Source organism: Hydra viridissima, unplaced genomic scaffold, assembly GCF_058129835.1.
Source record: "Hydra viridissima isolate aposymbiotic clone 2 unplaced genomic scaffold, HvirCarnegie_v1 scaffold_2, whole genome shotgun sequence".
Taxonomy (NCBI): domain Eukaryota; kingdom Metazoa; phylum Cnidaria; class Hydrozoa; order Anthoathecata; family Hydridae; genus Hydra; species Hydra viridissima.
In genome coordinates this window covers 15,006,430-15,033,794 of record NW_028324301.1, presented here as the reverse complement: position 1 = coordinate 15,033,794, position 27,365 = coordinate 15,006,430, and the positions used below count along the sequence as shown (strand labels likewise).

Here is a 27,365-nt window from a genome sequence, read left to right as displayed (position 1 = left end):
AACATATTCAACATTAAAAAAACAAAAACTTACATAAAATACTGCAATCATATCATTTTCATCAGATGATGATAACAAAGTAATAGGAATCTCTAAAAGTAAAAAGTTATTCAGTGTAAAAATTGTTAGTGAAATCTCTGTCAATAGTCTGAATTGATAGATATGGAAAACTGTTTGTCTGAAAAACTAAGCAATATAAAGAAACTTTTAAAATACGTACTTAGGTGTTCTTTAATTTCAATTTGCTTTAATGAGAGCTGAGCATTATGGGTATCAGAGCTGCTTACAGAAACTAGTTTCAACTTTTTTATACTAACTGTTAGCAGCAAACATTCTACTGATGTGCTTATTGAGAGCATGGTCTTAAGATAAAGTACCACAATAATAAATTAATATTTCAAATATACACAAAGTACTTAAATGAATACTTTTAAACTGATTTATTAATTTCATTTTAATAATATTCAAATACCTTATGAACATTGATATGGAATGAAATATCAGACTTTTTACTCACAGAGCTTTGCAAACCTAAACTTTGGTTATCTAAAAATTGAAAGTTGTAACTTTTATACACATTATTTGTATTTCAAACAATTTTTAAGCAATCAGTACAAATCTAATTAACAACAAATAAGTAATAAAATATGACAATAAAAAACCTGCAGGGAATGATTTTAAGATTCTATATATGTTTTTGTACAATGTTACAGCATCATCAATGACTTCATTGTAAATTTTTACCTTTATGTTTTAAAAAGAGCATTTTAAAGTTTACAAAAACAAACTTATTCAAAAATTTTTCAACAAATTTTTGATTAAAACAAAAAAAAAAAAGTACTGAAAGTGAAGTGAGTTGGATGAGAATATCCATATCTTGTTGCAGCTTATTCAATGATCTTTTGCACACCATTTGTAGGGAAATGGGAAAAATAATATCATCAAGATTCCTGTAAAAGTAAAAAGCAGGTACACTATTATATGTTTGAATAAAGAACTATTTTTGTTAGAGCAACTACAACAGCAGTTACTATAGCAACAATACTGTTATAAGTACTCTAAAGGACATTGATATATTGATATATTTATTGATAGGTTTTGTAGTAAATCAAGCAAAACAACATTTTTAATAAAAATTTTATTAATAATGATGATCTCACCATCACATAATAAAAATGACAATTCAAATAAAATATAAGATTCATCTACTTAAAGAAATTAACAAGTATATAATATGCTGAAAAGCTAAAATGTCATTGTAACTTAAAAAAATATCTTTCGGCTCTGCATTAAAAGAATTTTTTTTTTATTAAAGAGCTACTTAACATGGCACCGTTTTCAATTTATTCAAATCAATAATTCCTTTTTTTTACAAAGATTTAGTGTTTAGAAAGTTATGAAAAGAGGTTTGTGTAGCAAGAGGAAATATTTTCATCTTAAAACTTTAAAGAACAAATAACTAAAAAAATAAGACTTAATCAAAAAGAGGTTCTAAATCAAATAAGAGGTTCAACTAAATCAAATAAGAGGTTCTCTAGTTAATGTTTGAATTTAGTGAAGTAATTACTAATTAAAATCTATTATAAGTAAGTATATAAAAAGTATTAAAAGTAAATAAGTATTAAGCCGCAGTATAATGCATTAATAAATGTATTAAACCTATGAAATAAAAAAAACAATATTTACCTTAAAAAAGTAAAATCTTTAGCATCAACTATCAACTTCTCATATAGAAAGTTTTCATCCTTGAGATTGGAGGAAGAGATATCTATATGACCAAGATCAATAACAAGACAGTTTGAAGACAGCCTACTCATAGGAAAGTAAACATAAGGGGCATCAATTGCCACTGCCAACTCGATTTTGAAAATGGCATCTGTTATGTTCTGTAAATATGGTTAAAATACACAACCAATCAATACACATGTTACATAACAGTTTGAGTTCAAAAATGTTTATGTTTTAAATGAACTAAAAGAAAAAAATCTGTACCACAGCTTGGGGAGCATTAGCATTAGATGAGTAATTAACAATTTTCATCAAAATGTTGTATACTTCCTAAAAAAATTTTTTATTTATAAGCTTTTTATTTCATTAAAATTCAATTGTTTTATACTTCATCATTATGAAAAAGTTTATTTGGTATTAAAGTTTTCATAAAAATTATTTCTATTATGTTGCTTTAAATTTATACACAACAATAAAAGCTTTTTTGAACTCAAATTATTTTTTAGTTTACCAAAAATGTAATTTTAAACTTTAAAAGAGATTTTAAAAACTGAGATTAGTTACAGGGATTGGTACTTTATCATCCAAAACTGCATTACAACTCTCTATCAACCATCTCTATCAACCGCTTTTATCATCTAAAACTGCATTACAACTCTCTATCAACCGTCTCTATCAACCGTCTCTATCATCCAAATTTTACTATTTTTTTTTATAACCCAAAATTGCATAATACATCAGGATAGAAATACATCAGGATAGAAATTTTATCTTAACTCATAGTTTAAATTATTGCAATTATTATTCATGTTTAAGAAAGCTGAATGTTTACCACCAGTTGAGTTATAAATTCAGGAACAAAGAATGACTTAAACTTTCCAACTTGGAGATTGATTTTCATATCTGGCTGAACGCTATCTTTTTCAATATTGTTGATTATAGTAACCTATAAAGAGTAAATGGGATTGTAATTTCTAAAATAAGATTGTAATTTCTTCAAAAAATTCAATTTAAGCTTCAAAAAAATGATAATAAAAATAACTACCTTACAATAAAGTAACCTCTCAGAAGTAGTAACAGTTAATATCTAAAAGAGAGAGAGAGAGAGAGAACTTTCAAAATTTGCAACTTTAAAACTTCTTTTTTTTCTAAATTGAGAATCATAGGTCAGCTTCATAGCAAATTATTATTAAAAACATTGAAACTTTTTAATAGTCTCTTTAAAGTTAAATGATAAAAACTAAAAAAAAAGAAATCAAGTGTAAGAGCTAACCATAAACAGTTGCTTTAACTAACCTTGTTATACTTTGTCTCCTTGCATTCATCTGTGAAACAAAGATCTTTTAGTCTAAAAAATTTTAAATTAGGTTTGATAATTCTAAGTTGGTTACTCCCAATAACATCACTTTTTCCTATCGAATGGTAGGTTATTCTTACATTTTTTTAAAAAATTCTTATTTTAAAAACAAAGAATTTCAAGATAACCTGATAATTAAGTTTCATCAAACTTAATTCCACATACAGGAGGATTTGTCAAATTAGGATATATATCCAAAGTTTACCAAAATGTAAACTAAACATTTGATTATACTATACTTTTTGTATATTTAGACTAACCCAAATTTTAGCTCTCTTTTCTTTTCTGATTATCAAATGTTATTTCAAAGACACAGCTTAAACTCTATTACCAGTTTAAGCTGTGTCTTTGAAATAACATTTGATAATCAGAAAAGAAAAGAGAACTTATGAGAAGTCAACTTTTTTTGATCAACTACTAAAACAAGAACAAAAAAGATCTTGCAATCAAATAAAAATTGTTACAAAATATTTAGGAAAGTATAAAAATGCTAATTATAAAAAGACTCTAGAAGAATTATTATTGGCATTCGTGTCTCTTGGTAGTAATGTTTCTAAGAAATTTATTTCTTGTATTCCCATTTAGACTTTTTTCCAGAAAAAATTGAAATTTCAGATATTAACAAACAATTTCATAAATATATCTCTACAATAGAAAAATGTTGTTAAAGAAATGCATCACAATCTTAGAAAAATTACCAAGAAAAACTGGCTGTGAAAAATGGCTAAGAAATTCATTTCATAAAATTTAATCCAATAACTCATTTTTATGTGAAAACATAAAAGAAGAAAAGCAATTTCCTCAACAATTTGACATTTTAAACCAGTATTAAAAATAAGGATTTTGAATTAAAGCAGGTAAAAAAAAAAAAAAAGAACTATAGATATATATATAATATATGTAATTACTTGAGGAAATATTTTGTAAAATACAAATTAATTGAAAAAAAAAAAGAACTATAATTACCTGAAGGAATATTTTGTTAAACACAAATTCATTGAAATAGATGCTTCAATATCTAAAAAAATATTTGCCCCATTTTTTTTTTACATTTTAATTTTAATGCTTTTAAAGAAACAATTCAAAAAGATCAAAAAAAAAAAAAAGATCAATAAAAAAAAAAAAACAAATAAAAAAAAAAAAAAAAGATCAACAAATTTAAAAATCTGGTTTTAAAACATTTTTGTGTAGTTATGGATGCTACAAATTAATTAAGAATTTTTTTATGGAATTAAAATGTAACAGTTGTATTACATATTTAATGGCATAAAATTGATGTATTTAATGTTATTTATACAACTTAAAAGCTGATTAGTACATATTTTTACTTCAATTATAAAAAGCAACTGCAGAATAAAACTTAAAGCTCTTCTTATTAACAACAGCCATTATAAAAAAAAAAAAAAAACCCTACCAGTTATTGAAAGATTACAAAAATCTTGAATGAGCAGCTCAATACCAGCAAATGAAAATTCATACTTGAAATCTATTTTAGACTTATCAGATCCTAAAATTATTTAAATAATTCAAAAAAAATATTCATTCAGTACAACTAATTATATTGTCAATTTAGTATTGTCTTATTCTGTATAGCAATTCCATATAAAAATAACCAAGAATTAGGATGATTAAAAAGCAACACTTACCAGGATCTCTTTTTAACGATTTTATTTGTTCAACTTCAATGTGCTTTGATGGAGCTAGCGGAGCACTTTGATAACTTGATAGTGCAATCTCACTTGTAATACTAATTACAGGAAAATAATAGAAAAAAAATTTTATAATAACACAAAAATAATACAAGAAAAACAACAGAAAATTAATAGGAAAACATATGCCTTTTGTAAAGAGAGTAACAAAAGATTAAATACAGCCTTGGAGAATTATGAAAAGGGAATGATTCAATTAATGCATGTTGCTCTCTGATTTCTATAACTTTCACAGAATATTGTTAATTTTAAAAAAAATACTGTTGAGTTTATTTTCCATATTAAAAGAAACATTTACTTTTTTAGATATTAATGTAAAAAACAAAACCAAAATAGATTTTACCTGCTGCTTAAGTTTATAAAATATTTGACTAAATCTAATAAAGCTTCCTCTACAAAATTAAGCTGTATCAAACCAAGATGCACAGAAAACAAATGTTCAACTTTATTAAACTTTGTTAGGAACTCTGGACCTTTTGCATCAGCCTTAATGAAAAAAACAAAAATTTTGAAAAAAAATGTCTTGCATTACAGTTATACAGCTTGCCTAAACAATTCAAAAAAACATACAAGAATTTAAGCAAACATACTTTTACTGTGTATTATTTTCCTCATAACATTTAAGAAAAAATTAATTTGATCAATAGACATGAAAAAACGGGGCCATCTGCTTTAGATTTAGAACTTTAATGATTAAAGGAACTTACTTGTTACATCTACTGTTTGATTTTTAAAAATATTTATTCAGAGAAAAGTAGATTAAAAAAGTAACAAATGTTGCAAGCACCTGTATGTATCTGACATGAATCAACTGTTTTTTATCTGAACTTGTTAAGAACACCTTTTCTAAAGTTAAAAATTTGTTTAAAAAACATTATTCTTTACAAATTGTAGATGCAAAATGAAAATTGAAAATTTAACTAAATAAGTGTGTAGGCTGAAAACACTCTTTGATCTTCCATGTCAAGGAGAATAAAATGTAAGTTCCTAGCCGAGCTGCAGCTATTTTTTCAACTCCATCATGAAGGAAATTAATCAATTTAATTTTTTTCAAACTTAATACAGACAAACTTTACACCTGCATCCTGACTGTGAGTGCTGTTGTAGTGGCATGTGACAGCCATATACTCAGCACTTTAGCAAAGGTAAAATTAAAATTTATAATTAAATATTTTTCAGAAAAATATGTTAATGTTAGATGTGACAAATAAAGACACAAAACAAAAGTAACAGTAACAAAAATATAAGAACAAATAACAACAAAATGTACAAACCACAATTTTAACTATAAATATCCTATACATAATGGCAAAACAACATGTTAACAAAATAATGTAGAAAAAACTCACTTTCTTGTTGGATTATTTGCATGAGCTGAACTGATTCTAGACTAGCGTTAAAAAGAATATCCCACATGTTAACTTTTATATCACAAGCAGTCCCCTTTAATACAAGTTGTAAATATTCTTTTCCATCTCCACATTTCATTTCAAAGTTTATGACAAGCTAAAAATAAGTAAAAAATTTCATTCCTACTTTACATCATGATCTACTATCACGATTTAATATCTTTATCATGATTTACTATCTACTATCATGGTCTACTATCTTTATCTTGATCTATACCATGGTCAGAAATCATGGTAATTTTAGCAGAATAATTAAAAATAAGTAACTTCAGCTACTTTCTCAATTGTAAAGCTTGCCACAATTTTTGTTCGATTAAAAGGGCTGGAAACAGAACCATTTGAAGATGGCTGATCAACAGCATCAAAAAATTCTTCATCAGAAGAAATTGGAGCTACAAATATAAAACACAAAACAAATTAAGTTTATGAAAACCTTTTATATTTCTTTTTTTTTTTTATAAATAAAATAGGAAGTTAAAACGTTATTGCAAAGTGGAAAATATAACTTTGTTTTGAAACTTTAACAAAAGAATTATACAGATAAAAATATTGAAGGATAATATATAAAAAAGTATTTGCTAGAAAGTTACAAGTTAGTATAAAGTTATTTTTAAATCTTATTTAATGTTGAAGCCATGTAAATGGTAACCCATTTAAACTTACATAAAGTTTCATTGACAATAGTTTTCTTAAGGACTTTTTTTGACAATCCATTCTTCAATACTTTGGAATCAAACTTGAAAAAAAACAAACTTGAAAATAAAAACTTGAAAAAAAAAAGCAAAAATTGAAAATAAAAACTTGAAAAAAAAAGCAAAATTTGAAAAAAGCATAAAAAGGACAGCTTTAAAAATATCCTCAAGAGGATCAGGTTTGGAAGATGGATTTGGCAAGCAAATGCTTATTTATTTTTTTGTACAGATGTCATTCTAATTTACCTCTGGTTTCAAACTACTTGTATTAGCAAATATTTGAGCAAAACTATTGATCACCTAGAAATTTGAAGAAAATTGATGAAAAATAAGATAATAAATTAAAAATAATATTATCTAATATAAAATTACCAATAAAAATTTTCATCAAAAAATTAGATACATATAAAAAAACCTGATAGAGTAAATGACATTTCTCATCTGAAAGGCAGATATCCAAGACAGACATAGTACAAAACATCTTTAGACTATTAAAAAAAACATGATGGACTGATAATAGGGAATAACAAAAAAAAAATTCTTCATGAAATCACTTGCAATCGAGAAAAGTTTATGTGTAATTTAAGAATATAAATTGTAATTTAAATTTTTTTTAAAAAAAGTTCCCCTCTCCCTTTTCAGAAGAAAAAAGTGAAAAAATATTTTTTTTAAGATACAGAATAGTTAGTAATTTGTACAAAATGTACAAGAAATGTTTTAAAAATATTTTTTCCTATGAACTTCAGATTCAAAAATTTAATTATTTTTGAATTTTACATGAAGTTCCAGCATCAGACTTGCAGCACATCAAGCAATTTGGTTAGATCTGGGAATATCAATTAATGACTTCTGGACTGACTAATGCATCTCCAAACTTCATTTAGGGCTGTGAATGGAACCAAGCATTTGAAAGCCCTTGCTCAAGACATTATCCTGTATGAGCTTTACAATCCTGTGCAAACAATCAGTATTTACTGTGGTCGTGTCACAGATTATTGTGCAAATATTTTCCCAAGCATCATATTCATCAATTAGTTGAGCTCCTTGTGAATGGCGGCACTTTCACATTTAAGAATACCAAGTTTGATTTTTGTTGTCATATTTTTCAGCAAAAAAATGACTTCATACTCTCCCCTTGCACATTTTTACCATCAAACTGGAGATAATAGGGATCTTTGCTTTGAGGTTTTTGAACAATTTTGGTTTTCATTTTCTGTCCTTCAGAGATAACTCATTTCTAGACACCAACCTGACTTGGAACCAGCACATCATGACCCCGTTCAGCGATGGTTGCAAGATATGTGTAGAAATGTTGTTTTTCAGTACTAGTAAACCTACTGTTGTGGTGCTTGCTCTTTGGAATTTTGGTTTGCATTCAAGAAAAGATGACGTGGAAGAAGAGGTTGGTGTAATGGGTGAAGAATCAAAGGTTTCGGAATCCAAAGATTCTAAGACAGTTTTATGTGTTTATGTGAGTTGCAATTGAGAAGAGGTCGAGTTTTTGATAGTCGGATTTGTTTTCTTGGGTGGATTAATTCCAAAGGGGCTTGTTTGACCATTGAATAACCAATCTTTCCTCCACTCTTAACTTGCCTCTGGTAGAGCTCTGTATCCTCCGTGCTTTTCAATTCTCCATTAATGTTGGTGCCATCAAATAACTGAGAAAGTGTTGCAGTGAATTTATCAGAATGTTTCTTTTTGTTTTTGTCATATAGATCATTCAGAGTATTGAGTTTCTTTCTGATGAGTGAGCTGGATAGTAGTAGAAAATCTAGAAGTTCCCTCCACAGTAATTCTAAATCCATAATCATAACTTTGATTCAATCCAGTCGCTGTTCCTTGCTGTTGAACAGAAAAATGAAGTTTCCAAGAATTTGACAGTTTGTTGGCATCCGTGTCAGATTGGTTAGCTTTTTCAACAGATGGAATCCTTGGATACCTTTTCTGTTTAGAAGAGGAGGGTAGATTCTTCATCCAAATACACCTGTTTGACTTTAGACTGTTGCTAAAATTTCTATAAGACATTTTATTGTGATTGAATAGAGTGATTAAATGTCTTGCACTTTTCTTCCTCTCTGTAAGACTTTCAATCTTGCACTGAAAACAAGATAGTTTATCCAAAATATTCTAAAATATTCCACAATGTTCTAAAATATTCCAGAATATATATTGTATATTTTTATCTGAAACAGGAAATAAAATATAATAATAACAAAATAATTATATATAGTGAACTCGCCCCTATGCTGGAGTGAGTTCACACGGTATAGCTGGGATCAAAACAAAGAAAAAAAAAATTAAAAACAATCTGTAAATACCTTGTTTATAAACAAATAGAAACAGCTGACTGGAATGTGTTTAAAAGCAGTCTAGAACATTATAAAAAATTACAATGTGATATTGAAACCAGTAGTCAAACTGCGCGAAATGTCAAAAAAAAAAAAAAAGACAGGGAAACTTTTTTTAATTTTTTTAAAAATTGATGTTGCTGCTATTATCTGCATACAATTTTTCTTTGAATGTAAGGGGTTTCAGTTTCATAACAAAAAACAATGATAATAGTTATTACACTTAGTAGTTATACACGCCTTGAAGGCACTGAACTTGACCTTGGCTTTAAAATTCTCAATTCTTAGCCTTAAGTGTTAAGTTAAAGCCTCTGGCATTGATAGCATTGGGATTGTTACTCTGTTACTGAGTGTTAACTTTTGGCATTTATATTGACCTTGAATGAAACTGTTATTGTACTAAAAAGGTTCTTAGCATTGACCTCAGCCTTAAATGGTGCTGACCTCTTCCTTGAGGGTGCTGGCCTTGGCCTTAACCTTGGAGCGCTGGCCTTATTTAAATACATCTTTGCTAGCAGCTAAAAACTTTAAACATCCTCCCCCTTACTCTGGAAAATTAGCATAACCACTTTTCAAACTTCTATGAACTTGAACATTAATGCTGGTTGGAGCAAAGACAAAGTTTTTCTCTTTCTCTTCTGCACAAGCAATCTCAGCAGGAATGGTACTCTTATCTAAAATCAAATTCATAACAAAGTATTTGTAACTTTAAGTTATAAATATTAAGATTTATATTTGAGATTGTTCAAGTTATACTTTTAATATTATACTTTTTAACACAAAAATATATAAGATAAATACAAATTACAAATCTAGAGAAAATTAACACACCTAACACAGCTATATGAATATTTGTCAAGTTGACATCAGTTTGATAATAAAAAATGGTTTCTAATTCGCTGTCTGTAGCATTCTATGAAAAACAAAATGAAAAAAAAACAACTAGAAAAACCTACAATATTAAAAAATTTAATTTATGAATTTCAATAAAATTTGAACCTTAACAGAAAGTGCTCTTGCATCAGAATTTAAATTAGTCAGTACTTGAAGGATTCCAAGATTAACATGCAGCAAAATTGGTGTACTAAAAACATAACTTATACAATAATGTCATAACAAATAGCAACATTTGTTCCTGATCCAATAATCAAAGGTCTTATAGGAAACAGTAGTAGATTGCCAACTTGTTAAAAAAAGAGAACTTACACTTTAATGGATTTGCATTCAACAGGAATAGTTATATTAGGGCATTTCATTTTAATATCAATGAACATTACCTATAAGTATATATTACCTATAAATAAGTTTCTCCTCATCAGTAATAAACTAACAGTACAATAAAAATACTGCAAACTACTGACTTTGTTATGTTCCACTGCAAATTCTATTCCTGCTCTTGATGCAACAGAAATCTCTTTTATACTGCTTGTTGCTGCGTAGCTAAGTCTAATATATAAAAATTAAGTAAATTAAAAAAACTAACAAGTTATGAAAGATTTTGCAATGTTTTCAATTACATATAAAACTTAACATCTGCTTATAAAACTTAACATCTGCTGCTAACTAATGCATTTTGTTTAAAAGTTGTAAACTCACTCTTGAAGTTTTGACTGATTTGATATTGTGAAAAAATCTTTGACACTATTGACTGCTGCCTAAAAAAAACATTAAAAAAATTTTATCAATTTAATTTTAGATTCTGGGTAGTAAGCTTTTAAATATATCATTCCTCATAAGTAAAGAAAATGATTTTTCTCAATAAAAATGGCTTTTGTGACTTTGGCAGCAATATTTACCAATTTATTCAAGTATACAATGTTTACCAGGATATTCAGACAGATCAATGTATTAGTAACTTCTCTAACTTTCTATAACTTTCATTTGACATGTAATTTTAAAACAGTGTTTCTACAAAAACTTGTAATTTAAAAATCAATTAACAAGTTTTGGAATAAAGTGCAAATTTTTAAAAGAAGTCTTTTTTTACCTGATCATATGTCACATTCAAAGGTTCCATGGAAAGTTGAAGACTGTAATCAGCTTTCACATTGAATGGATTAAATTGAAAGTTACACCAAAGTATTTTATCTAAAAAAAAAAAGTAAATTGGATAAAGGAATAAAAAATAAATATATATTAGCAATCACAAACTAATTATAAATAAAATATTGAAATTTTAATTCAAAGATTTACAAAAAACATTTAAAAGCAAAATATAATTAAATAAGATTTGAAATGATTTTTAAAAAAAGTACCAGAATTTGCTGTTATTAAGTTTACATTGTTTATGCCACTTTTCAGATTTAAGTCATCCAGACTGAACTCAATTCTATAACATAAATTTTAACATTAACTTTGAAATAAGATGAAAAATACAATTACAGAGCAAAATAAAAATCATTGACAAATAAATGGTTTTAACTTAAAAAGCTTAAAAGATAATAATAATAATAATAATAATAATAATAATAATAATAATAATAATAATAATAATAATAATAATAATAATAATAATAATAATAATAAAAATGAAAATAATAATAATAATAATAATAATAATAATAATAATAATAATAATAATAATAATAATAATAATAATAATAATAATAATAATAATAATAATAATAATAATGAGTTAAAACTTATATAACTATAGTGTATAAGGGTAAGTTTTATAAAAAATACCCAAATCCATTTGAACCAGGTCTCTCTGTCAATTTGCATATCAACTTTGTTAATCCAAATTTCAAAACACATCTAAAGAAAACATCTGTGATAAGAAACTCATACCAAAAGCAGTAAAATTTCCATCAATAAACATTTAAAATTATTTTAAAAAAATCTATTAAATAAACTTACAATTAACATTTAATCAAATATATTAGTTAAATTATTTATCATTTCATAATTTTACCAAAACTTTAATTTTACCTTGTTTACACATCATTACATTAGATAATATCATGTGCGAGCCTTTCTATAAATAGTGAATATATAAACTTTAAATGTTAAAAAAATGTTAAAAAAATTACTGTTTTATTACTATTAAATTACTAAGATTGTTTTTAATTTAGTTATCTTTAATAAAACATTAACTTTCTTAACTATTATTTTTAATTGGTAGAATAACTACATTTTTAATTATAATAAAAATTACTAGTTATTTTAAATTTAGTAATTTTAACATTTTAATTAGTTATTTTTAATTCAATTTTTATATTTTATAATTTTTAACAATATTAGTATAACTGTCTTTAGTTATTAAAATATTTGGTAGCTATCATTAATTTAGTAAATATTCATAACATTCAAAAGTTATCTTTCATTAAGGATTGCTTTTACCTCTTTGTCTCATCTTTCAAAATAACTGAGGTTGTTTCAAGATGTAAAGAAATTTGAGAACGCACATACTAAATAAAAATATTATTGAAATAAAATTTACAGAAAATCTATTATTTTAATGAGAAATATGGTTTAATTTTTACAACTAAAAACATGATGTGAAAAGTAATTTTAGTATTACAAAGCAAGGCACATAGGTAAAATATTGTTTGATATTTAAATAAACTTTTCATTGCTTTTCTTTTTCATGCTTATTATGAGATAAGTTGCGTGTTATATTATTTTTATTGAGTTGACAAAAATATTTCCAGACTTTAAGGAAAAACTCTTGGTTGTTCAAGCTGGAAACTTTTTGGAACAGGGAGAACTGTATCATTTATAGGAGAACTACTGTATCTTTTATAGGAAAACTCAATATACTTTTTCATTATAATTCATCACTGTATCTTTTATAGGAGAACTCATTATAATTCATTACACCAATGTATCATTAAAAGTACAGAAAACACAAAAAAAATGACCGGCAAAAAATTGTTTTAGCAAGGCTGAGAATTCCTCTTTTATCCAATATACTCCCCCTGACCTAGCACCCAGAAAATACCACTGCCATAGCAACTTCTGAGTGCTAGGTCAGGGGAGTACTGGATAAAAAAGAGAATGAAATTAAAAACAGTTTTCAAAAAATAGAACAATTAAAACAGCAATTAATAAATCTAATAAAGATATTTTTCTATATTAAAAAACATATTTTGTATAAGTGCATCAAAAAATTCTAATATTTTTTAGCCAATTCAACATTTAAAGAACTTCATGCTCATATTCAGACCTTTTTTAGACTTTTTTCTTTTCATATTTAAAAAATGTTTCATCAAAAAATGTGTTTTTCACGTAAAAGCTACACCTCTTTTGAATATGCAGGATGCTCTTTATCTTCTGTGTATCCTATAGCTTGGTAAAGTTCATTCTTTTCTTCTTCATTAAATCCAACCAAAGACAACATGCTTGCTGAAAAAAAAATTTTTTTTCAAAAAAAAGTGTCTTATAAAAACTAAAAACCTCATTAAAACATAAATATTTTTATAAACAATTATTTTTTATACATCTGTTTGAAAAAACAAAAAAAAATTTTAAATTTTTTTATTGTAATTTCATAAACTTATCATTAATGTAACACAGAAAATTTCATAAACTTATCATTAATGCAACACAGAAAATTTCATAAACTTATTAATGCAACACAGAAAATTTCATAAACTTATCATTAATGCAACACAGATAATTTCATAAACTTATCATTAATGCAACACAGATAATTTCATAAACTTATCATTAATGCAACACAGATAATTTCATAAACTTATCATTAATGCAACACAGAAAATAAGAAAAAAAAAAAAAAAAAAAAAAGAAAAAAAGTTATCTTGCAACCTTTTTCAATTATTTTTTTATCCTGTAAACTGCTGGATGAGGAACTTGTTATTCCAAACCATTCCAGCCAACCAATAGGTTTTTCAGATTTTTCAGGTGATTTTAAAACACCATTTTCTTTTTCAATGTTAAACTAAGTTAGGAAATAAAGATGATCATAATTTAAAAACAAAATCAATACCTGAAAAAGCTGCTTCAAATTTTATTTAAAAAACTTTTACAAAATATTACTATCCAATATAAAATATTACTGTCCATGCAAAATATGGCAACCTCATTCATAGCTTGCTTTCTAGCTATTAATATATTTGCCACATCTAGAAGTTCCTCTGCTATCTAAAATACAATACAAATTTAATCATGCTTCAGTTGAAAATTCTTCATCTAATTTTAAGAATGTACAAAAAATTAAGAAACTAGGTCACCTCACAATTTTCATAGACTGAGTTTCTCTTTTCAAATAAATAATCATCCTTCAATTTCTCTTTATAAAGAGAAACATATAACCTGTAGTTTGCCCTAAAATAAGAAGAAACTTATACTATTTATTTATATTTGGGTGAAAATATCCAATTTTTTTTAAAATGCAACCCTAAGTCTCAGATTTTGCTGATTTTTAAACCACTTAAAGATTTTAGTAAATTATGAGCATCCTGAAAATTTTATCATCTAATTTCAATCGGTTCCTATGATATAGCTATTTTAAGTTTGCCTCCAACCAACAAAAATCAACCATTTTTAAAAATGGCTTTGGTCCTAGTTTCTGTTATATGTGTGTTGGAAAGCTGAAAATTTGTACCTTTACATATTTAGGACCAACGAATCCAATGAAACAACTTAAAAATATTTAAAAATGAACATAGCACCTAAAATTGAAATGTTCACCACAATTTTACTGGGGCGAGTCCAATCACAAAAATGCCGATGTAGATTGATTTTTTTTTTTTTTTTTTTTTTCTTTTTTTCTTTTTTTTTTTTAAGAATCTGTCCTGAATAGTTAAGTTATAGTTCTTACAGAGAATTGGAGAGTGGTCTTTTCTAAAACAGAAATAAAAACATGGTCAAATCTACTTAAATATAGTGCTTAAAAACAGGTATTTTGATAAATTAAACGAGAAAAAAAAGTTGTAACTGTTGTTTCTCACTTCACATTCATATATAGCTAAATGCCAAACTCGCTATTTGAAAGAGCTAAAAAATAATTTAGGTTACAATGAATGTATTATACAGGCAGATTTTGCAGAGGACTATCAATTTGTTATACAGGATGAAATACAAAGTTATCATTGGAATAAACAACAATGTACACTACATCTTGTTGCTATATATATTTAAAAGAAACTTCTAAAACAAGTATTCAGCATAAGTTGTTCTGTTTTTTAAGTGATGACAATGATCATGATACATGGTATGTGTATGAATTACAAAAGAAAATTGTAGAGTACATTAAAGAATATTTAGTTAGTATCAATAAAATTTATTTTTTTTCTGATGGATGTAATAACAAAAGCAGGTTTGCAAAGATCATTAGAAAACCAAATATTGACAGTTGATGATATGCTTGAGTTTTGCATCACCAATATAAACACAATCATATTTTATAAAATTACCAAAGAAGCAGTTAATTCAAGGCAACAGAAACTAAAGGAACGATTTGAAACAGGAAAAACTGTTCCAGGTATCAGAAGTTATCATCATTACATAATTTGAAATTAGTTTTAAAAAAACAAGTGAACATCAATATGTTGACAGATTTATACTGTCAAAAGCAGTAATGTCTGATGTTGTAATTGTACTAAATTTAAATGATTTTGTTACATGCAAGTACGATTCCTTTTGGTGGATAGGCATGGTTACAGAGATAGATATTACTCCAAATGATATTCAAATTAAGTTTATGCACCCTCTCAGTCCTTCTCAAAACTTCATTTGGCCACAGAGAGATGATATCTGTTGGGTGCCATTGTAGAGTTTAATTGCAGTAATCAAAGTCCCAACAACAAAATCAGGGCGAACATATAACTTTGATGTGAATGATTATAACACTATAAATAATCAATTTTAATTTTTTTGAGTTTTTAATTTTTAAATTTTGTATATAACTTTTGTTTCTTGAACTTCTTTCCAAGTGCTCTATTTGTTTTGGAGCCTTATTTTTTTTAAGTTTATTTGTCTTAGTTTGATAAATGTGAAACTAATGTTTTATAATTAATAAATTTAAGTATATTTGAAGATGTCTTTATTTCTGTTTTGAGGCCGCAACCTGATTCTTTGTAATAATTTTAACTAAACTATTTAATACAACCTCTGAAAAAAACAACTAAATTTTCAATGTACATCTGCATTTATATAATCTCCCCCTTCGAAACTATGATTTTTTAGGATTCTATAAAATTAAAAAGAAAGCAGAAAAAGCTAGTCAACAACAATTAAAAGAACAGTTTGATGTTGCCAAAACAGTTTCAGTTGCAAAACTGTCAAACTACACCCTTTTTTTCTCATTTAATTTATCAAAATACCTGTTTTTAAGCACTAAATTTAAGTAGATTTGACCATGTTTTTATTTCTGTTTTAGAAAAGACCACTCTCCAATTCTCTGTAAGAACTATAACTTAACTATTCAGGACAGATTCTTAAAAAAAAAAAAGAAAAAAAGAAAAAAAAAAAAAAAAAAAAATCAATCTACATCGGCATTTTTGTGATTGGACTCGCCCCAGTAAAATTGTGGTGAACATTTCAATTTTAGGTGCTATGTTCATTTTTAAATATTTTTAAGTTGTTTCATTGGATTCGTTGGTCCTAAATATGTAAAGGTACAAATTTTCAGCTTTCCAACACACATATAACAGAAACTAGGACCAAAGCCATTTTTAAAAATAGTTGATTTTTGTTGGTTGGAGGCAAACTTAAAATAGCTATATCATAGGAACCGATTGAAATTAGATGATAAAATTTTCAGGATGCTCATAATTTACTAAAATCTTTAAGTGGTTTAAAAATCAGCAAAATCTGAGACTTAGGGTTGCATGCACTGGATATTTTAACACGGAATCGCCCATTTATTTCATAAAAATAAATACCAAAAACCCATATGAATTTTGAAACAACTCATTTTAAGCAAGATCTTAATTTAAAATATTCTAATTTAAATTTATGACTGTTATTTACATTTTCTTTGTAGGAAAAAATGACATCAAAATATTCATAGATTTTATTCCCAGCAAAATTGTTGCTAAAATCCCTAAGAATAACATAATCCTAGTTTTTTTATTTTTAAAATTGCTATTTTAAAGATTTTCTGTTGTGTTTTCATACCTGTGCTGCTTTATTCTTTCCCAAGTCCAACATTTGTAAGAAGTTTCAATATAGCTTTCAAACATGTACTTCCACCTAAAATTATTTGAGCATTAAAACCAATTATAAATTTTCTATAAAAAAAAAAAATATATGAAAATAATATTCTTATGATAAAAAAAATATTGCATACCAAAGTTTTGGACTTTCTTTTACACTAAACTTGGGTTTGTATTGGCGATAAAGGTTGTTAATGGCCATTCTTTCAAATGCTTCAATCAAGTTAACCATGCCTTCAAACTAGGGGAAAAAAATCATCTAAAACTGAGCAGAGTAATCAGTTCACCAATAAAAGCTTCTTTTATATAGGAACAAATATGTATATGAAGTGTAAATAACAAACTAAAATATCTTTCAAATACTTGGTTCTTTGTAACTTCTATTGATAACTCGTTCAGGATGACATCAAGGAGAAACTAAATGTAAATTGTTGATTTGAGAATGGATTGGAAGTATTCCACCAATTTATTAATTAAGTTTTAAACTACTCAGAATTACAGCTGGAGATTAAAAGACTTTCTTAAATTCTGGGTATATTTAAGGTTCTTTACATAAAAAGTTCATAAAAATTTATAGAAAAAGAAATAAAAACTATTCTCTTAAGTACTTTTATGCCTTTTTTAGTAATTTTAACACTTATGAACTGGTAATGCTAAACTATTCAAATCATTTAGAGCTCTGTTTTTAATATCTTTGTATTAAATACCATACCTTGGGTAGTCCCATTAAAACCTTTGCATCTTGATCAATTTTTAACTCAACAGCAAAAAGTAGTGGTTTTATTACTAAATTAAAAATAAAAGCTTTTAAAATTAAAAGAAAAGTTTTTAACATAACAAATGCTGTTTTTCATTATACTAAGTGACAAACATAATGAAATACATTCCACAAAGTTAAAATCAATATTTCACTCACTAAATTCTTGAGGGTTTATCTTATCAGTTGTATTAATTTGATTCTTCATGAAGCTCTAAAAATGATAAAGCAGATGTTTATAGTTTGTTTTGTTTTTTCAAAATAATTTTTTACATAATATGGATTATAATTACTATATTTTTATTTATCCAATAAGTATTTATTCTATTTTCTTAGCTATATGTGTATTTAAAACTAGTTAGATACAATTTTTGTTGTTATAAGTTATTACAGATATTTTTTTTACTTTTAGCTTTCAAATTCTTTTTAATTGAGTTAAAGCCAATTGCATTCTGTTTGTAGTACTAGATGGCATTGTATTGCAAAGCATTATCTACTTCACCCATTTAACATACAGCCTTAATGTTATTTGACAGGAAAAATTTAACTGAGTATTTGGGAAAAGCGCATGTGTGTGTGGTGCATGTGGTGTGCGGGTGGGGAAACTTTGATAAGCATTCAAAATGGCAGAAAAGACATGACAACCAGCTGAAGCTGATAACAAAGAAATATTGGCACTAATTGAAAGTAATTAACAAATAAAAAGATATGAGAAGTTCTTGGAATTAGCAATTAATTGTGATACATAGATGTAATTTAAATGAATTGCCTTATCTTGCTTCTAAAAAATATCAGATTTGTTGTTTTGTTTTTATTGTTTTTTTAAAGTTACCCTTTTTTATGAATATAAACAAAAACTAATTGTTTCGTAATAAAAATTTTCTAACTGTTTCTTAAATTTGTGGTTGTGTCGACAGTTGGATTTTAAACATTTTTAAAACAATCTGATGGTGTGTAAAAATAAAGAAAATGTCTAACCTTCCAGTTAGGTAGTCCATTTACATAATGAGTTGTATTAGTATTCCAGTAGACAGATAGATTTGTGGCCTTGATCATCTATAAAATAAAAATAAAATAATTCATTGTTTTTTTTGTTTGTTTTTTTCATATTTAACGATTTTAGGATAAGCAATACTTTATAACTATTTTGCATTTTATACTTTATAATTTTTTAAAAGAATCCATTAAAAATAAAGAGGAAACATTTAAAAATCACCTTAAATATATTTCGAACAGATACATCTACAACAGTTGGTAACCAATTTTCATCTGTGGTCTAAACAATTTTTAAAAAAATTTAAACAAGCTGATACAAGTTTATGCTGCTTTAAAAAAATAGAAACTTGTTTGTCTCATCAACTTCAATCAGAGCTTATCAAATTTCTCTTACTAATGTTTATCTAAATAAACTTAGTTCATACTAAAAACTTGTAGTATCAAACATAATGGGTGTGTAGCCAGACACACAGTTAATGGGTGTGTAGCCAGACACACAGTTAATGGGTGGGTAACCAGAAGTTTTTGAGTTTTTTCTTGAGTCTTATACTTAAATCTTTGTTCAAATCTTATACTTAAAGTTTAAAAGTGATAGTAAACTATTATATTAAGATCCTGCTTTTAAGAATCAGCATGTACTATTTTTTAGAAACAGCTAATAAGTTCTTATGGATTAAATATTAACCCTAAAATGTCTGTGAGTTTTAAGACTTGAACAGCTTCTATAAATACTTCTGTATAAATAAATATTCTATAAATACTTTTGTAAATAATGTTGGGGATATTCTCTATTGATAGAAAATATTTGAATATTGACAAAAGGATAAATTACTATCATTTAGGACTTTTAAATCAAACAGTAAATAAAAAAAGTGCCAAACTGACTTTACTGCCCCCCCCCCCTTCTTACTTTAAGTTAAAAGAATGAATTTAGAATTTTTTTCTAATGATAAATATAATAGGCATTAATTAAAAAAAACAATAAATAATAGTTAAATAGTCAGATTACTATTAAATCTTGATAACTTAAACCTTATTTTGTAAATACAGCTTCATTTTTTTATTTTCAACAAAGCATCTTTTAGTTACAAAAGATTACCTGCACTGTAAGTTCATTCAAAGTAAGGCCAAAAGCAAATGGTGATGAAGGGTTGGATGTCTAAAGGGTTAAATATTGAAATTAAGTTAATTTTTTAACACAAAATGGTTTATCAAAATCACGTCATTTTTAAAGTGCAAGTATAGATAATTAATTCTTAAAATTAAATATTTTTTATGCGCACCTTGTCTTCATACCGCACATGAATATTGGATACAAAAATCTACAAAGCAAATTTAAATTTTTAATGACTGTTAAGATTAGTCAATAAATTAATTTCAAAAAAATGATCAAAGACCTTTCAAACATTAAGTAAAAAGTCACAATTTATCACAATTTATAATTTAATACTTTAGAAGGTTTACAGGAATACTATCTACTTTAAAAAGTTAAATACCTGAATGTTTTTGATAATTTGAGTAGTAAGTTTCTCCATCAAGGTATCATTGCTGTTTTCAACTACAAAAGTAAATGAAAAAATCATGAGGCTTTTAAAATCTAAAAAGAATAACACTATGAAAGTGCTAAACTGTATTAGTGCATATGCTGTGGTATACCTATAAGCCATATAAAGCATATCTGGTTCAACTTGATCAATAGAAACATTGAAATTCACCATGTCATTTCCTTAGAAGTATTGACATTTACCATGATATCAGTAGGCCATATGTCAAATATTGAGTAATGCATTTCAATAACAGGGTGGAAATTGGTACAAAATTGTTTTTGTCAACTATTTGCACAAAATGAATCTACAATGATTTACAACAATTCAAATGAACTTTTTGCTAATATGAAAGAGTAGATTGAAATCTAATGTAAATTGAATGTTTTCAATCAAACAAGAAGCAGTTACTTAACTAAATGGTGACTATTTTCTAGAATGATGTTTAAATTTTCATTTGAATTTTTATCTTATTTTCAGAAATATTTTTAAAAATATATTATGTTAAAATAATATTATAAAACTAAAAAATTAACAAATGTTAAATAGTGTAATGAACAAAAATTTTATTAGAAATTTAAAATTGTTTTTTATTTCTAGTTATGAAGAAGCAAAATACATAACAATTTATAACTTTTTAAAAATGTTTTACTTAAATATTCATTAAAAATGTTTTGCTTAAAGATTTCTTAAAATTATTTTGCTTAGAGATTTATTATAACTATTCTAGACCATGAAACATGATTCCAGATGGCATAGATAAAATTTGAGATCATTTATTCTTAACTACCTATTAAAAATATTTTTGATACCTGCATTTTCTTTTCTTTTTTTCTCTTTTAGATTGGTTATAAAATTCAGCTGATTATGCTTGGCAATTGAAGTAAACTTTCTGTCTTGTTCTTCATCGTATGGTAATTCTGTTAAAGAAAGAAAGACTAATGATTAAAATAAAAAATACATATTAAGTGATAAAATATTTCTCTGTTGCAATGCTTATTAGAAACTTTAAGCCTCAATACATCTCATTTACTTTTAATGACCTCTTATCTCAGAAAAAATATTTTTGAGAAGTGAAATGTAAATACAGCCTTATTTAAAACTAATAGCTAGTAAATAGAGAATTTTGAAGGCTTACAAACCCTTTGAATGTACTAAAACATTTGGTATCTGTCTTAAGCAACAAGACTATTCTACATGTCTAATTAAAGTTTATATCTTTTTTTAAGCAAAATCAAGCAGTCAAAAAATAATAAAGATATCAAATTTCTAAAACTGAAAGTTATACGAAATTCTATAACTTTTTAAATAACTAACCAATTTGTGGACATGCAACAACAAATATATCTTCAATCTTCACAATGACTGATTGAGTGTAAATTGATGACCAAGGTATGCTCAAAGAAAGTTTACCTATATATTCATAATTAATGATTTAAAACAATTATTAAATTAAATTTTAGTGTATTATACAATCAATTCAAATAAATAAATAAAAAAATAGACATTAAATATAAAGGATACCAATATATCCAGATGTTACTTGGATAGGCACATCTAGTTCAGCCTAAAAAGCATTTAAATAATACAGAATAACTCAGTTCACTAAATGATGAAAAACTTCATAGTAAAAGTTTTTATTTTTAAACTTTTGATACTGTAAACTGCTAAAAAACTCATACCAGAGCTTCAGCTTTCAGTTCCAAATCACATAATGTTGCTTCACCTTTAAAATATTTACTAAATATGCTCAGTTATCCAAGTAAAAAAACAGGTACAATTTATGTAAACTTTTTTTTTTTAAGTTTAGCAGCAAACTGAAATTCTAAAATAATTTTGAATGTGAAAAAAAAAAAATAATAAATCATTTTACAACCAAATTATAAACACAGGTATTTTTATCTCAATTAGTGCATTCTATGAATAAAACTTTTACCTGACCAGAGACTAAGAGAGAGATTTTTACCATTGAAATTCTCAATATACTTCCCGATATACTTTTTTAAGATAGATACCACTAAACCTTCAATTACCATACTTTAATACTTATTTATCAATTTGCTATATGAAGTCAACAATATTTTAAAAGATAAGTTAACATGAAAATCAGGTATACACTTTTAAAAAAAAGTTTAATTCCTTAAAAGCTATTTTTGAATTTTTTTTATATTACTTTTTTCTCTGGTTTAAATTACAAAAACATTTTAACAGATGAGCCAATAAATAAACGTAAAATCTATTCTCTTAATAAGATATAAATACAATCTTTTAGCATAAACTTTACATTACGGATTTTATTGTTATATTTTTTTTTACTTAAGTAGTTCATACAAAAGTGATTGCAAGTACTTCATCCTTCTTAATGAAATAACATGTATGTAAATTGAATAACATCTCACATGTAAATGAAATTGTATTTGCTCAGCAAACATGGCAATGTAGAAATGACAGGTCCATAACCTTGTGGATTATCAAACAGCTCAAAAAGTGGTGCAGCAACAAGTTTGTAATTCCTTGGTACATTAAATGTTGCTTTCTCAGGTAGTTGTGTCAAGAAAATTCTCTTTTGTTCTTTTGGTTTTGTAATATGAGCAGGAATATATGGGTATATCGGAGTTTCAAAATTTGGTCTCCACCAGTTTGATAAAACATCTTCACACTGCCATGCAATAGGATCTGTTCCATCAGGTCTTCCAAGCATTTCACTCATAGAACGCTTTAAGCCCTCACTTTCATCTTCTCCAGCCATTAGCTCACCTCCAGGAAGTTTAAAAAATGTAGTTCCTAATTGCAAAAGTAGAATATGTGGTAAACCATGCTCATGTACAATCAAACAACCCTCCACATTGCGACGCATCCCTAAAGTATCAAATTCATCACGCATTCGCTGAAATCGAGCCTGAACTGAGCTATCTTTCTCATACAAAGCTTCTTTTGTACCAAATGTATAATTACTTAGTGGGTACAAGTAAACAGTTCGTTCCATAGGTACCAGGGTATCATTAGAGTAGTTCTTGGGCCATCCATGTCCACTATTTTGTGGGTTCATATTTCTCTTAGTTTATCTAAAAAAAAAAAAACTTTAATTAAAACAATTTTATTGCAGATTTAATTACTATTAGGTTATTACAGTTGCTAATCTTGGAAATAAAAATATAATTTTAATGTCTATATTGCTTTGATTCTCTACTGCTGTTATTATTATAAAATCAGACTGTTTACAGGTTTTATTACCATTATTTAGTAATATACTATACAATATACAGCTGTATATTATATAAATCTATATTTCAAAATGTATTACATGGAAAATACTGTATAAGTATTTTGAATAATTCAATATTTATATATCTGAGAAAATATAGCATAGAGTTTAGGATGAAAATAATTTAGAGCAGGTCAACTTTAACTTCTTCATTAAACTTTGTGTAGATAGATGTGTGCTTAACAGCAAAATATTTTACTTTTGGTATTTATTTCTTTTAAACAACTATAAGTTGGTTTAAAAAATTCTTTTCTTAAACTGTCAGTGCTGTGAGAAACTTTCAAACATTAATTATGCTCACTTAAGCAGGTGCGAATACTTTTTGTAAGCTTCTTTTTTTTTTTGGCAATAAAATTGCTGAAACTTGTGTTTATAATGTTGATTAATTAGTTAATAATAAATGCTAAAAGGATTGTTAGGTAAAGATAAATTAAAATGCCAGGTGACATTTTTCTAGTTATACCAGATTCTCCAATTAAATTGTGATTTTCAATACGATAATGCTGTAAAAACGGAGTAATTTTTAATTTACATAATTTTTTTGAAAGTTAATTACATGGGAAATTATAATACAACTTTAAAAATGCATTTTAACAAGACATTTTGAGAAGTCCTTTCAAATTATCATAACAATAATAGAGTACCACAGTGATAATGAACTAATATTGACATTTGCCGTTTAAGGCCGCAACTCACGATATCACGAACATAACTATTTTACAAATTTTAATTGTGAAAGAATGAGTGCTAAAGTGACAATTGAGGAACATATACGGGTGCGTTCCGTGTTCTTTTTTAGTGACAAAAATGAAATTAAAAACTTGATTTTTTTTTGTTTTTAGTCTTAGTATTTAGTATTGGTCTCATCTAAGATTTTTGTCTCGTTTTTTAAATTTACTAAATAATTATTTTTTGTATATTTTACATATATTTTACATTCAATTTTATTATGTAAATATTTTAATTATATATTTATTAATATACATAATATTAATATATTTAACATTCAATCTGTTTGTGATAGGTTTGTGAAGTTATCATCTAATACACCGAAATGGAAATTATTTTTAAAAAATTTACAACAGAAACAGTTTACATTTTCGAAACTAACACATCATACGAAGTGACAAGGTTCGGGCCCTGGGGAAGTTTTTTTAAGGGGCCCTCATTATGATCAATTATATACCCAGGACCAATAGAAGCATACTCTAGTCATTGAAAATTAAAAATGAAAGTTATTTAAATCTTTTAAAAGTCAAAACTATTTAAATCTTTTAAAAACTATTTAAAAAAGTTATTTGTACACACACGGGGCCCCGGGAATCTTCCCCGTCCACCAACCCCTCCCCTCCTCTCGGCGGCCATGCAAATAAATATGCTTTACGATATTGGTACGATGATTGGAACCTGGAAACAACATTAATAAAGAAATTCGGGTCCCCTTACTAAAACGTGGATGAAATAAGAAAAACTGAACTTTGATTTATCCTAAACATGATTAAAATTAATCGGAGAAATTTAAATTTCGTCAAAAATATTTTTTTATCGCTGTACACAAATTAGTTGTATTCAAGCAGATTTTACGGTTTTTGCGGGTTTTTTCTTTAAGATTACTGGAAACTCTCAAAACTTTTTAAAAACTTAATAAAAAAAATTCAGAGTTCAAATCAAAAACGTAATCCTTTATTTGCGTAGGAACTTGACACAAGTCGAAAAAAAAACAAACTTGTATGCTTGAAAACAACATGCGCTTTTGGGCATCTTTGTACTCGTTAATGATTGATTCATATTTAGGTAAAAGCCTAGAGCCAAGACATGCAGCATTTTAACAGATTTTAAGCATTTAAGGATTTTAACTACAGGACTGATATGTTTATCTTTTTCCTGTTTGATGATTTTAGTAAAAAGATATTTAATATCTATTTCAACTTTTTTTATCCTTTCTGATTCAAACTGCATAGCAAGCATAATTAAACACAAGTAAGTATTAAGGCATTTACTTGTATAAATTGTAGGATGATATCGCTTATAATTTCGAATTTTACCAACAAAAAGATCTTGTTAGACACAACAGTTTTATGAAAAAAAATTCCAGCAAAATTTAAAGTAGAAGGTAAAAAGTCTTTATACAACCGAAACGACATTTTTAGCGAAAAGATATTTTCATTCCTACAAGCTTGTGACCCAATCAATAATCGTTAATCTCAGTCTCTTCTTTACTATGCAATCAAACAATTTTTCATTCTTAAAACGATTATTTTTAGGGCTTTCTAGATCAACAATATTTGTTAACGAACTCTTCTTTTCTAACCAATTCTTTTCTGTATTTCAAATGTAAAACTTTAGTGTATAGACCAATAAAGAAATGTGGATTAAAATTGATTCACGGTAAAGTAATAATGGCGCACAAAATACTATTAATAAGACAAAACAAAAGTTTGAAGCGAATTGAAAAAAGAATGGAGCAAACTAGAGCTAGACAAAGTTTATATTATCTTTTGAAAGAAAATTTGATTGTCATTTTACTTTTAACTTTTTAGAAGATTTAAATCTTGAATTAAGAGATTCTCACGAATTGATATATAGCAAATTTTTTAGTTTAATACCTATGGTTGGAATTTTCCAGAGTTTGAATTTTCCACTTAGTTATTATCCTCACTAAAATACCCAGCGAATGCTTTTACCAAACTTCATATCACATATTGTGCATTAAGCTTTTAAATTAAGACAAAATAAAAAAAATAAAAAAAATTGAGCTGTATTTTTTAAACGAGGAACTAAACGCCAAAACTTTTACCTCAATTATTTTTGTAACTTCGTTTGTCTGGATTATGTTCTGTGATGCATTTCATTTTCAGATCTTTTTGACAGACTTTCTTTTTGATAATTTCAATACCAACCAATCAACTGGTTTATCCTATAACGTTTAACACATTTTATATCAGATTAGAAAACATTGGAAGGTTCTTGATGATGAAATTGATTAGCATTTTATTATTTTTCGTTAACTTCACTCTCTTATTTACGGATTATCGTAGTTATTTTTAAACTCTTTGGAGAGAAGTGCATCACTATCATTATTTTTAAGTTTGATTTTTTTCAGAAACTAGAATTAAAAGAAAATTTATTTTCTACTGTACATTTGGTTTTACAGGTTTCTACTTTTTCCATGGTACACACGGTACGGAAAGTACGTATGGCACGCTTCTCTATACACCTATATACGTATTTTACGTAATATACACCAATGCTGTTTACTCGAAAACAACGTCTAAAAAGGAAAAGTTTATATATTGTTTAAAACCACTGTAAAATTCGCTGGTTTAATTTGCTTGCCTCTTTACCATCAAGTAGATCCGATGTTGATTTTTATTTTTTATCCGCTTAATCTATTTATATAACAGTTTAGTCATCATAATATTTATACAAAACACAAA

The 27,365-nt window shown here is 26.3% G+C and overlaps 2 protein-coding genes across 5 annotated transcripts in view; both read right to left on the bottom strand.

Annotated features, from left to right (window-relative positions):
* LOC145191965 (intermembrane lipid transfer protein VPS13C-like) overlaps nucleotides 1-22,726 on the bottom strand; it is a 44,780-nt gene extending 22,054 nt beyond the window's left edge. For 2 of the 4 annotated variants that reach the window (XM_090078384.1, XM_090078385.1), the window contains exons 1-49: nucleotides 22,600-22,726; nucleotides 22,346-22,389; nucleotides 22,188-22,230; nucleotides 21,981-22,076; nucleotides 21,476-21,583; nucleotides 20,616-20,677; nucleotides 20,403-20,441; nucleotides 20,219-20,278; nucleotides 19,340-19,399; nucleotides 19,102-19,179; nucleotides 18,283-18,337; nucleotides 18,079-18,152; nucleotides 17,730-17,783; nucleotides 17,501-17,607; nucleotides 17,329-17,403; nucleotides 14,439-14,532; nucleotides 14,287-14,349; nucleotides 14,014-14,146; nucleotides 13,487-13,590; nucleotides 12,586-12,653; nucleotides 11,929-12,000; nucleotides 11,499-11,572; nucleotides 11,231-11,331; nucleotides 10,840-10,898; nucleotides 10,605-10,689; nucleotides 10,450-10,520; nucleotides 10,243-10,327; nucleotides 10,075-10,156; nucleotides 9,791-9,917; nucleotides 7,311-7,383; nucleotides 7,142-7,195; nucleotides 6,867-6,939; nucleotides 6,480-6,595; nucleotides 6,144-6,300; nucleotides 5,582-5,640; nucleotides 5,138-5,280; nucleotides 4,732-4,832; nucleotides 4,500-4,592; nucleotides 4,052-4,103; nucleotides 3,025-3,076; nucleotides 2,774-2,815; nucleotides 2,561-2,674; nucleotides 1,993-2,058; nucleotides 1,687-1,886; nucleotides 842-950; nucleotides 663-744; nucleotides 473-546; nucleotides 221-362; nucleotides 34-92 (exon numbers count right to left, since the gene is read on the bottom strand). In XM_090078384.1, the coding sequence (XP_089934510.1) occupies nucleotides 34-92; nucleotides 221-362; nucleotides 473-546; nucleotides 663-744; nucleotides 842-950; nucleotides 1,687-1,886; nucleotides 1,993-2,058; nucleotides 2,561-2,674; nucleotides 2,774-2,815; nucleotides 3,025-3,076; nucleotides 4,052-4,103; nucleotides 4,500-4,592; nucleotides 4,732-4,832; nucleotides 5,138-5,280; nucleotides 5,582-5,640; nucleotides 6,144-6,300; nucleotides 6,480-6,595; nucleotides 6,867-6,939; nucleotides 7,142-7,195; nucleotides 7,311-7,383; nucleotides 9,791-9,917; nucleotides 10,075-10,156; nucleotides 10,243-10,327; nucleotides 10,450-10,520; nucleotides 10,605-10,689; nucleotides 10,840-10,898; nucleotides 11,231-11,331; nucleotides 11,499-11,572; nucleotides 11,929-12,000; nucleotides 12,586-12,653; nucleotides 13,487-13,590; nucleotides 14,014-14,146; nucleotides 14,287-14,349; nucleotides 14,439-14,532; nucleotides 17,329-17,403; nucleotides 17,501-17,607; nucleotides 17,730-17,783; nucleotides 18,079-18,152; nucleotides 18,283-18,337; nucleotides 19,102-19,179; nucleotides 19,340-19,399; nucleotides 20,219-20,278; nucleotides 20,403-20,441; nucleotides 20,616-20,677; nucleotides 21,476-21,583; nucleotides 21,981-22,076; nucleotides 22,188-22,230; nucleotides 22,346-22,389; nucleotides 22,600-22,699 (4,134 nt within the window). In that variant the 5' untranslated portion in view covers nucleotides 22,700-22,726. Of the gene's footprint in view, nucleotides 1-33; nucleotides 93-220; nucleotides 363-472; nucleotides 547-662; nucleotides 745-841; nucleotides 951-1,686; nucleotides 1,887-1,992; nucleotides 2,059-2,560; nucleotides 2,675-2,773; nucleotides 2,816-3,024; nucleotides 3,077-4,051; nucleotides 4,104-4,499; nucleotides 4,593-4,731; nucleotides 4,833-5,137; nucleotides 5,281-5,581; nucleotides 5,641-6,143; nucleotides 6,301-6,479; nucleotides 6,596-6,866; nucleotides 6,940-7,141; nucleotides 7,196-7,310; nucleotides 7,384-9,790; nucleotides 9,918-10,074; nucleotides 10,157-10,242; nucleotides 10,328-10,449; nucleotides 10,521-10,604; nucleotides 10,690-10,839; nucleotides 10,899-11,230; nucleotides 11,332-11,498; nucleotides 11,573-11,928; nucleotides 12,001-12,174; nucleotides 12,216-12,585; nucleotides 12,654-13,486; nucleotides 13,591-14,013; nucleotides 14,147-14,286; nucleotides 14,350-14,438; nucleotides 14,533-17,328; nucleotides 17,404-17,500; nucleotides 17,608-17,729; nucleotides 17,784-18,078; nucleotides 18,153-18,282; nucleotides 18,338-19,101; nucleotides 19,180-19,339; nucleotides 19,400-20,218; nucleotides 20,279-20,402; nucleotides 20,442-20,615; nucleotides 20,678-21,475; nucleotides 21,584-21,980; nucleotides 22,077-22,187; nucleotides 22,231-22,345; nucleotides 22,390-22,599 lie in introns of those variants that run through there. The other 2 variants (XM_090078386.1, XM_090078387.1) reach the window with 2 other exon arrangements.
* Nucleotides 22,727-22,887: 161 nt separating this feature from the next.
* LOC145190781 (cleavage and polyadenylation specificity factor subunit 5-like) lies at nucleotides 22,888-24,578 on the bottom strand. The gene has a single exon (XM_080067687.2). It carries the CDS (start codon nucleotides 23,710-23,712, stop codon nucleotides 23,059-23,061), a length of 654 nt encoding a protein of 217 aa, XP_079923813.2. The 5' UTR covers nucleotides 23,713-24,578; the 3' UTR covers nucleotides 22,888-23,058.
* Nucleotides 24,579-27,365: the final 2,787 nt, after the last annotated feature.

Bases quoted from the DNA above. Each gene is read 5' to 3' on its own strand.
- LOC145190781 (XM_080067687.2), bottom strand. From the start codon at position 23,712: ATGAACCCACAAAATAGTGGACATGGATGGCCCAAGAACTACTCTAAT.